This window comes from Fukomys damarensis, unplaced genomic scaffold, assembly GCF_012274545.1.
Source record: "Fukomys damarensis isolate Sample0158 unplaced genomic scaffold, DMR_v1.0_HiC HiC_scaffold_5, whole genome shotgun sequence".
Classification (NCBI taxonomy): Eukaryota; Metazoa; Chordata; class Mammalia; order Rodentia; family Bathyergidae; genus Fukomys; species Fukomys damarensis.
The window spans coordinates 16,756,681-16,766,529 of NW_022900917.1; the positions used below are offsets into that span (position 1 = coordinate 16,756,681).

General features: G+C 33.5%; 1 protein-coding gene across 3 annotated transcripts in view; it reads left to right on the top strand.

Moving 5' to 3' along the window:
* Stk3 (serine/threonine kinase 3) overlaps positions 1–9,849 on the top strand; it is a 336,937-nt gene that overhangs the window by 223,947 nt on the left and 103,141 nt on the right. For all 3 annotated transcript variants that reach the window (XR_004515711.1, XM_010619566.1, XM_010619567.2), the window contains 2 exons: positions 230–367; positions 7,275–7,400. Coding sequence is in view for 2 of the 3 variants with exons in the window: in XM_010619566.1 (XP_010617868.1) it covers positions 230–367; positions 7,275–7,400 (264 nt within the window). In the remaining variant the exon portion in view is untranslated. The remainder of the gene's footprint in view (positions 1–229; positions 368–7,274; positions 7,401–9,849) is intronic.

A 9,849-nucleotide genomic window follows, 5' to 3' on the forward strand; every position in this document is an offset into this window, starting at 1 on the left:
GAATGATGTGCTCAATGAGCTACAATTCAAATAGAGGAAATTTAATGGGAAATGATTATATTAGTAGCAGATGGATTTACTTCCTGAATTGCAGTCTTACTGGAAATCTAAGAACAGCTTAAATTGTTTTGAGATTTAAAGTCTGATGAAAGATAGATAAAGAAATTTGTTTATTTGGTTGTGCTGTTGTGATTCTTACTGGGTGTTTTGGATGTTTCATTTGTACTAGGCTATTTTTATGATTCCCACAAATCCACCACCAACATTCAGGAAGCCTGAACTTTGGTCTGATGATTTCACCGATTTTGTTAAAAAGTGTTTAGTGAAGAATCCTGAACAAAGAGCTACTGCAACACAACTTTTACAAGTGAGTACTTGCAAGAGAAAAATATTTTTTTCATACCTTTTAGCTTTCTGACATTGGTCCACATTGCTGTGTTTCATAATTCACTAAAAATGTAAACCTTCCAAAGAATTGTGGATTGATAAGACATATACCATTCTTCTCTTTGTTCTCTTATTTTCTGTCTCTTGGTTCAGTCTTCTTTTTCCTTTTTTCTCCTTCTCTCTTTGTTCTTACCTCATTTTCTCTTAATACTATTTTAAAACAAAACTTCCAAAAGATTGTCGTTTTAGAAATGAGTTCTTGTCTTCATAGTTGTTGCTACTTTGGCTTTTTTTTTTAATGTCCCTTCAGTTAGCATTTCTCCATTGACTTTTTGCTGCACTATAAGATTTAAATACAAGATCTCTGAATTCGAATTCCCTACAGGATTATTACATGTTATAAGTGTTAATTAGAAGATTACCTAGTATCCTTGGTGTAAGCAGACTTTGTATCCAGAATATCAGGAGGTATTTTTTTGTTTATTTTGTTTTAATCTGTCTTAAAATTTAAAGCAAATAGAAGTAATTTAACAGGATGATAAATATTTGTGAACCTTTCTTTTCTCAGCAGAATTGCCTCAAAACTCTCAAGTAATAAAAGTATGTTTCACATTAACAAATTTGATATAAGTGACAAAGAATTCAAATCATGGTTTTTGTAAAAAGTTACTTTTCAAGGTGCTATTAAAAAAGATTTGTTGTAAGGGCTGGAGATTTGGCACAGTGGTTCTGCTGCCTGCCTCACAAAAACAAGGACCCAAATTTGATCCCCAATAGCAAAAAAAAAAAAAAAAGAAAGAAAGGTTGTGGGGTATGGAAAATATTCAGAAAGGTGTTGTTTATTGTTATGAAAAATTAGCTTTCTATTGTCTCCATGGAAGCCAATTTTAACAATATCTGTTTAAAATTAAATTTTCTGTATTTATTGACCCATCAAATACATTTCTAGAAATTTAGTCTATAGAAAAATTTAACTATATGTGGAATAATATATATGGAAAAATAGTCATGGTACATTGTAATTGTTTCATTCTTTTCAAAGATTGAAAAGATCTTAAATACAGTATCTTAAGAAATTAGAAATAGTCTAAGTCAATCAAGAAGAGTGGATGGAAAATATATCTACACGCATAAATGTATATATACTTATATCAGTGCTTATAAATGAGTATCCCTTAAAACTTACTTAAGAGCCTTGCTTCCCTAGTAGGTTATTGCAAGGTTAAGAAGCAGGAGTGGGATAGAGACTTTTCATTGAATACTCTTTATAAGACTTGAGTTTTGAGTTATATACAAGAATCACTTTTCAGAAGCTAAGTAATTAATGGTTAAGATGTTAAAATTTATGTTGTATACATCTTTACAATTAAAATTTTTAAAAAAATATAGTTAATAAGCATTCCAAAGAAATATTATTGCATAAATCAAGGGTCTGTTAATGTTGTTATCATGAGTCTCTGCATTGTTCAGTCCAAAAGCAACAAAGTGGTAAACACATTCACACACATACCCACATACACAAAAAGTGATAGTCAACACAAAATGAAAGGAATCACATACTGGCAAGATCCTTTGAGGTTAAGTTGAAATCTGAGCTTTAAGAGATGAAGCAATTGAAAAAGGATAAGGTTCAGTTTCAGTCCAGGAGCCCTAGAGTTCCTAATTTGACGAGGACTCGTGTAACTTTGGTAGACATAACCTGTTAGGTAAACTGAGATTTACTGTTACTTGAACCAGCATCTGAGATTAGTTGGAACAGGTAGTATCTGTGAATTTCTGTGGTGTGTGACTTACCCTACTTTTACCAATAGAGGTGAGGTATAGAAGAAATCACCTTCCTTTCTGACCCCCCAGTTATAATTTCCTTAAATAGTTTACTTAAATAGTTCAGATCCATTTGAGTGTTACAGTATTTGCTTTAATATTAAAACATAATTGAGCATGCTCGAGAGAAAAGAAATTTGCTGTTTAGCCTATTGATTGTTTGCTTTCTCTGATGTTTCTTTTCTTAATGTTCCAAGGTCTCTTCTTGAATCATTTACTTTCTGATTAGAGGAGTGTGTTAGCCATTCTTTTAGGATAGATCTGTGGTGAGAAATTCTCTTGGTTTTTCTTCATCTGAGAATACCATGATTTCCCCTCCTTTCATGATAGATATTTACATTAGAGTCGGTTCTTTTTCTTGAAATACTAAAAATGTCATGCCACTCCCTTTTGAACACCATAGTTTCTTAGGAGAAGTCTACTGTTACTTGTATTGCTTAATCTCTTGCTTTTTTCAAGATTTGTTTATCTTTGATTTTCAGAAATCTCAGTGTCTTGTTATAAATCTCTTGGGGTTTATCCTGTTGGGGATTAGTTTAGCTTTTTAAATCTGTAGGTTTGTGTCTCTTGCTAAATTAGAAAATTTTCAGCCAATTTTTTTGACTACCTTTCCAGCCCCACCTTCTTTCTTTTTGTTTTACTCCAGTGACACAATTTTTAGAACTTTTGTTTTATCCCCATAAGTCCTTGAGGCCTTAGTCTGTTTTCTTTGGGTTTTTTTATGCTATTCAGTTTCTCATGTTTTATCTTCCAGTTCACTGATTGTTTTCTGTCCATCAAGTGTTTAAATTTCAGGTGACTGCATTTTTCATTTCTAACCTTTTTCTGTTTCTTGTTCACTGTCACCACTTCTGTTCAACGTAGTACTTGAAACATTAGCCAAAGCAGTCAGGCCAGAGAAAGAAATAAAAATGATACACAAAAGAAAGGAAGAACTCAAATTATTGTTTGTGATGACATGATATTCTACATAGAAGACCCAAAGAGCTCCAGCAAAAAACTTGTAGCGTTAATAACCAACTTTAGCAACATAGCAGGATGTAAGATCAGCACACAAAAATCATTAGCATATATATACAACAATAATGAAATCGATGAAAAGAAAATTGTGAAAATAATACCATTCTCAGTAGCTTCGAGAAAAATGAAATACCTAGGAATTAACCTAACCAAGGAAGTGAAAGACCTCTACAAAGAGTACTACAATACTCTGAAAAAGGAGATATAAGAGGACATCAGAAAATGGAAAAATGTTCCCTGCTCCTGGATAGGCAGAATCTATGTTGTCAAAATGATTGTATACCCAAAACTGTGAAACAGGTTCATTGCAGTCCCAATCAAAATACCTACAGCATACTTTACAGATCTAGATAAAACAATCCTAAAATTTATATAGGATCAGAAGAGACCCAGAATAGCAGAAGCAATCTTGGGCAACAACAAAGCAGGAAGCTCTACAGTAACTGACTTCAAGCTATCTTTTCTTTAGTGAGATATTCCAAATTTTCATTTTTTTACCAACGTATTTGTTTGCTCCTTGCTTTAAAATCCATGTCAAATAATTTTAATATCTCTGTAATCTTGTTGTTAGGGTCTGTTGATTAGCTTTTTCCCATTTAAATTGCAATTTTCCTGGTTTTGGTATGATGAGAAACAGTTGAAATCTGGACATTGTAGGTATTATGTTACAAGGCTCTGGATCCCCTCCCTCTCTCCTTTCCTACCCTCTCTCTCCTTTCTTTCTCTTTCCCTCCCCCGTCCTTCCTTTCTTCCTCCAGACCTGTTTCTTTCTTTTGTACTTGGGGAAGTACGCAGGGCCTCACACATACTAGGCAGCCATTCTGTTACTCAGCTACACCTACAGCCCCTTACTTAAATCTCCGATTATAGCAAACCTCTTTTGTCACAGCTCCAGTGAGGGTAGAGGGTTGTCATCTTACTTATGCTAACTAGGAGTAGAAGTCTACTTTCTGTTCTTGGTCTCCTTTGCATTGTAGGGTAAGGGCTTGTTACAACTTGATGTGGATTTGAACTCAGGCTTTCCTAACGTCTTCAACTGATACTGCATTGGGTGAGGGGTGGCCTCATAACAGCTGAATGGTGGTGACACTTCTGACCTTCCACTCCACTGGTTGTGACCAAGAGTGAAAATGGAGTTCCTTATTACTTTCTGCTAGGGTTATAAGTATGGGCTCCCATGTGGTCTTCCCTTACACTTTCCTCTTAGTGTGGATAGTTTTATAGTACCTTCTGGAGATGAGAGCTATAGCTTGGTACTCCATCTTATATGACACCTTCTCAGAAGTAAACCCAGACGCCTTCACAAGGGTGGAAATCTAGGTTCCCCACTCTGCCTTTGGAGCCATACTTTTTCTGTGATGTTGGGAGTAGAATTATTATTGTATGAAAGTTTTCTGTTTGCTAGGCTGTCCATTTCCTAATTTTTTGACTTGAAATCGGGCTTTTGTAGGGACTTTTTAAGTTTGTACTGGCTTCTGTAGTGCCCAGTCTGGGATAAATGAGATAAAAGGAAAACTCATAGAAGGTACAACTATACCCTTCCTTGGAACTTTCTCTAGCTGGTCTGTTGCCTTCTTTTTACATTTCATACTGTTCCTAGGTAGTTTAAATACAGGAATAAACACAAAAAATTTCTTTACTTCTTTTGAGCACCCCCTAAGAAGGTAATAAGGTGTGTGTGTGTGTGTTTATGTTATAGTTTGAGATTTATATACCTTTTTTGAAGAATAGTTCTGGGCTGGGGATTTGGCTCAGTGGTTCTGCTGCCTGCCTCGCAAGCTCAAGGGCTTGAATTCGTTCCCCAGTACCAAGCAAACAAACTGTAGTTCTGTTGGTCCCCAGTTATTGCACTGTTGAAGCTCCCCTTCTGTTAATGTCAGTTGTATATCTCTTCTCTGAAACACTTACAGCCAGAGGTGTTTCAGGTTTCAGAGTTTTTTAGGATTTTGGATTACTTGCCTAAACCATAGACTTATAGTTGAACTTCCCTAGTTTGAAAATAAAAAATTTTAAATGCTTCAAAATCTGAAACTTTTTGAGTATTATATTGGTTAAGTCTTCCACTTATTCTTCTTTGATAATGTTATTCGTGATTATTTTTGATTGATTAATATTTCATTGCCATTAAATTCTTGTTTTCCATCAGATTCTCCATTTCCTCTTCTTTTTTGAGCGCTACTTTTTATAACCCAGATTCTAAATAGTTCACACCTGTGTATTTTCACAGATGTTTTCCCACTCATTTCACTTTTTAATTTTATTGCTAGATTATTTAATAAAGGCTTTTTATAGTTTTCTCTTGTTTATATAATTAAAATATAGACATCTCACTCTAAGCATTTATATTATTGCCTGTATTGAAACTCTCAGAACCCCATTTCTCTAAATGATGTGACTTCTTTGGCTAGGCAAGTGTTCCTACTATATTCCAGCATACATCTTTTGTCTTTGTGTCTTTGTTTATACTATCCTCCCTAAATTAACCTATTTCTCCTTTATTAGGCATCTGTGAATACCTTACCCATTCTTCTATTTGTTTTACTCTTATATTTGGGGTGACAGTGGTGCTGGAGACTGAACCCCAGACCTCACACGTGCTAAGCTTGCCCTCTACCATTGAGCTACACCTGTGGTGTAGTCTTCTAGCTATACATCTCTTTAACATATAGGTTGTGCTAAACCATCATGAATGTAACATGTTTCTCATATTATAATTTTTAAATATATATTTATCTTTTATTCTTTATGTTAAGTTGTAAATTTCTTAAAGGCAAAGAACATACCTTCTTTTTTGTTTTGTTTTGTTCTGTTTTTGGTGGCCTTTCCATTACTGTTTCTCAGAAGGTTTGAGAGTAGGAGAGTGTTACCTTGCATCTTACTGCACTACCATCTCTAGAATACTGTCTTTGTCTGTGTAAGTTTTTGAAGTTGCATCATATAAATACCTCTGTTTCTAACATCACAAAAAGAAGGAATCATGGGTGGGTGTATAGTGTTTTGTAGCCCAGACTAGGAAGTGAAACACAGTGCTTGAATTCACATTCTACCAGTGAGAATTTAGTCACCAGTTGAAAGAGAACCTGAAAAATGTAGGTTCTGACTGAACAACTGTAGATTTAGCCACAAACTAATTTTGGTGGATACTCAGGAGTCTCAGCCATTGATTTGTTAATGGGACTTAATTTATCTGGTGAAGGAATTTATTGGTTCTTTATAATTGATCCTATTTACAGACTCATTCTTAACTCATTTTTCCCCGTATGTTTACCCTTTTAAAGCTTCTTCTAAATGTCTGTGATTTCTTCTTTATCAAATTTTTTTGTCTTGACGTATATTTTTGTGTTCTTTTGATTTTTATTAAAATTTCTTCCTTTTAACTGAAATACCTACTGGCATATAGTTATAAAAATTACATATTTTGCTACTTCAAAATAAATTCACATTTATAACTTGTCCCTCTGTTTTCTCTCATGCTCTTCCTTCCCAATAAAAATGTAAGATTATTCATATGGCTTTCCTTTGCCTATCAGAGTATGTAATAACAGTATTATAGAGAACTTAGCCATTTTGGTTAGACTGATATAAAAAAGAAATAAGTTGTTTTGTATATAGCATGAAACTAAGGCACTAGTTAGCTGAAGAAATTTTCTGTCTTTCTTAGAAATAAATTATTTGAAAGACAACAAAATGGAAAGTAATTAATTGCTCTCCTTTTGACCACTGATCTTTGTCAGCTTATAAAGATTAAATTCTGTAACTCCATACAAAAATGTTATTTTTATTTGTAATATATCACCAATTTGTTTTTTTAAATCTTTATTAGTTTTACCATCTAATGTATATTTCCTTTGGAAAGTTATATCTTTAAGGGTAATGTAGTGTTATTAACAGGGTTCTATTTTTGTATATGTGCCCTTCTAAAGACAACATAACATTCTGCTTTCTTAACCAACCTGGTTAGCATTTAGTGTTGTTTTAATATTTGTTAGCTCTAATTCAGAAAAATCTTTTGATTTTTATACCAGTGAATTTTACTGTTACAGCATCCTTTCATCAAGAATGCAAAACCTGTATCAATATTAAGAGATCTTATCACAGAAGCTATGGAGATCAAAGCTAAAAGACATGAAGAACAGCAGCGAGAATTAGAAGAGGAAGAGGAAAATTCGGTTCGTAATTATTCTTAGTTGATTTTTTTATCTTCTGGATCTTTTTTTATAATTTTGTTTCTTAAAAATATAGTAATAGCTCTTTATTATACAAGTGAGGTGTGTTTCTTCATTAAATATTTAAAAATATATTTTGCTTGTATTAAATGTTTGTAGTTGTTTTGGGTTTTTTTTTTTCCTGATGTCCAAAGAATTCATGATTAATGAGGAACAAGCATGGTGATGAAAACCTGCAATCCTAGCACTTGAGAGGCTGGGGTGGGTGGATCAGTTGAGCTCAGAAGTTCAAGACCAGCCTGAGCAACATAGAGAAACTGGGGATGGGATTAGGGGTTAATAACTAGTAAAATGTAGTTTGGATACAGTAGGATGGCACATATTTAGCATGTAGGTTAATACTCATTGTTAAACAAATGTCTTAAAGTTGGATAGTTTTGTGGAACTTTTTTTTTTTTAACTAGTCTCCAACTATACTATGAAAATAATAATGCTTATTAACTATATGGAGAAACTGGAACTTTTGTCCCTGTTTATGGGAGTGTAAAATGGTATAGATACTCTTTGGAAAACAGTTTGGTGGTAACCTGAAAAGTTAAATGTAAATTTAGCATGTGATTCAGTAATTCTATCCTGGGTACATACAGATGGTGCTTAATTTGTGATGGTATAATTTAATGATTTTCACCTTCATAGTGGTAGGAAAATGTACCCATAAAATGACCTGGCTTTTCACTTTCAGTATAGTATTCATTGAATTATCTATGATATATTAAACACTTTATTATAAAATTGTGATTTTGCCCAACAGTAGGCTAACATAAGTGTTTCAAGCATGTGGAAACTAGGCTAAGCTGATCTATGCAGTTCATTGAGTCAGTGTATAAAAAGTGTACATTCAAAGTGAGAATAATTAGGTTCTGTCTTTTGAGGGTAGGACTATGAAATGTCTTGGAGAGATTTAAAAATCTTACCATGTTTTTATGTTTTTTTTCTCCAAATAAGCATTTATTCTTTGAAGTAAAGCTAGTGTTTCTAAGTAAAACTCTTATATTGTTTGTTATTTTTAACTGAAATTATAAGAATAAAGTCTTAGTAGAGTCACACATTGAACAATATTCACACACTTTAGACCATATTCTTAGGCAGCAGCTTTCATCTTGAGATTGTTTTATCAATTGTCCTCAATATAGAATATATGTATATATCCACATACAAATACAAGCATATATAAAAATAATGAGACATGTAGAATAGATCTGAAATACCTGTATCTGTAGTAGAAGTGCAATATATCCTATATTGCCATTCATTTAAATATAAATAAGCAGACTTTTAAATCAGTAGTCATATTTTCTCAGGAACATTTACCCACATTAAAGACTCAAATGTTTGCATAGAGAGTTTATAACTGTTCATTACTTTGGGATTCTTTTGCAAATTGGCCTAAATTGGATTAATTTGTGAAGTCTCATGTGTTCAGAGATGGGGCTTTTGAATAGTGATTGGATCATGGGGGGGCGTCTGTGTTTATCAATGAATTGATCGATTTGATGAGTTCATAATTAAATGTGCTATTAAGGGGGTAGGTTATATTAGAAGAGTTATATCACTGGGATGTGCATTTGGAGGGCATATCTCCCTCTCCCCTTCTGTCTCTGTTCCTGGCTCTCATGGGTTGAGCAACTTTCCTTCTCCAAACCCTTCTACCATAGTGTGTCTGCCTTGGAACCAGATTACTATGAACTGAATCTCCTAAAACTGTGAGTTAAATTAAGCTTCCCTTCTTTTAAATTGTGGGTATCAGCTGTCTTGTCCCAGTGACAGAAAAGTGGTTAATGCAGTGGTTTCAAAATAAAATAGCTAATTTCTCATTGAGCCATATGACATGTGACATATGCCACATGTGATATATGGCACATCCTTTACATTCATTAGAAAGCCAATTTATGTCATTAAATTGATAGTTTTTCCCCTTAAAAATCATAATTTTGACAGAACTTACATTTGTTTTTGACCAAGTCAACACAGAAGTTTGCTATAGTTTGTGTATAAAAAAGTGAGAGGTATACAAGACATCTTTTTGTTCCCATTGAGATAATTCTGATTTATCTGTCGCATTCAAGATATAAGCATACAGTTTGGTAATTTATTATTTTGTAAGCCATATTCATTTTCATGTAATATCTAATTAGCTGGTGATTTTTAAGACAATGTTCAGTTGCCAATTTGGCTTATTAAAATACTACACAGGCATTTGAATGACTGTTTAAATAATGTGCATAGTAAAAGTGTTTTTGTTGTTGTTTTCAATAAAATAAAAAGGCAAACACCCTACACATGGTATAGTGTATGATTATTTAAAAGTAGAACTGGGGATTTAGTTCAGTGGCACCACGCCTCCCTCATATGCACAAGGTCCTGAGTTTGATCTCCAATACCCCCCCCCCCC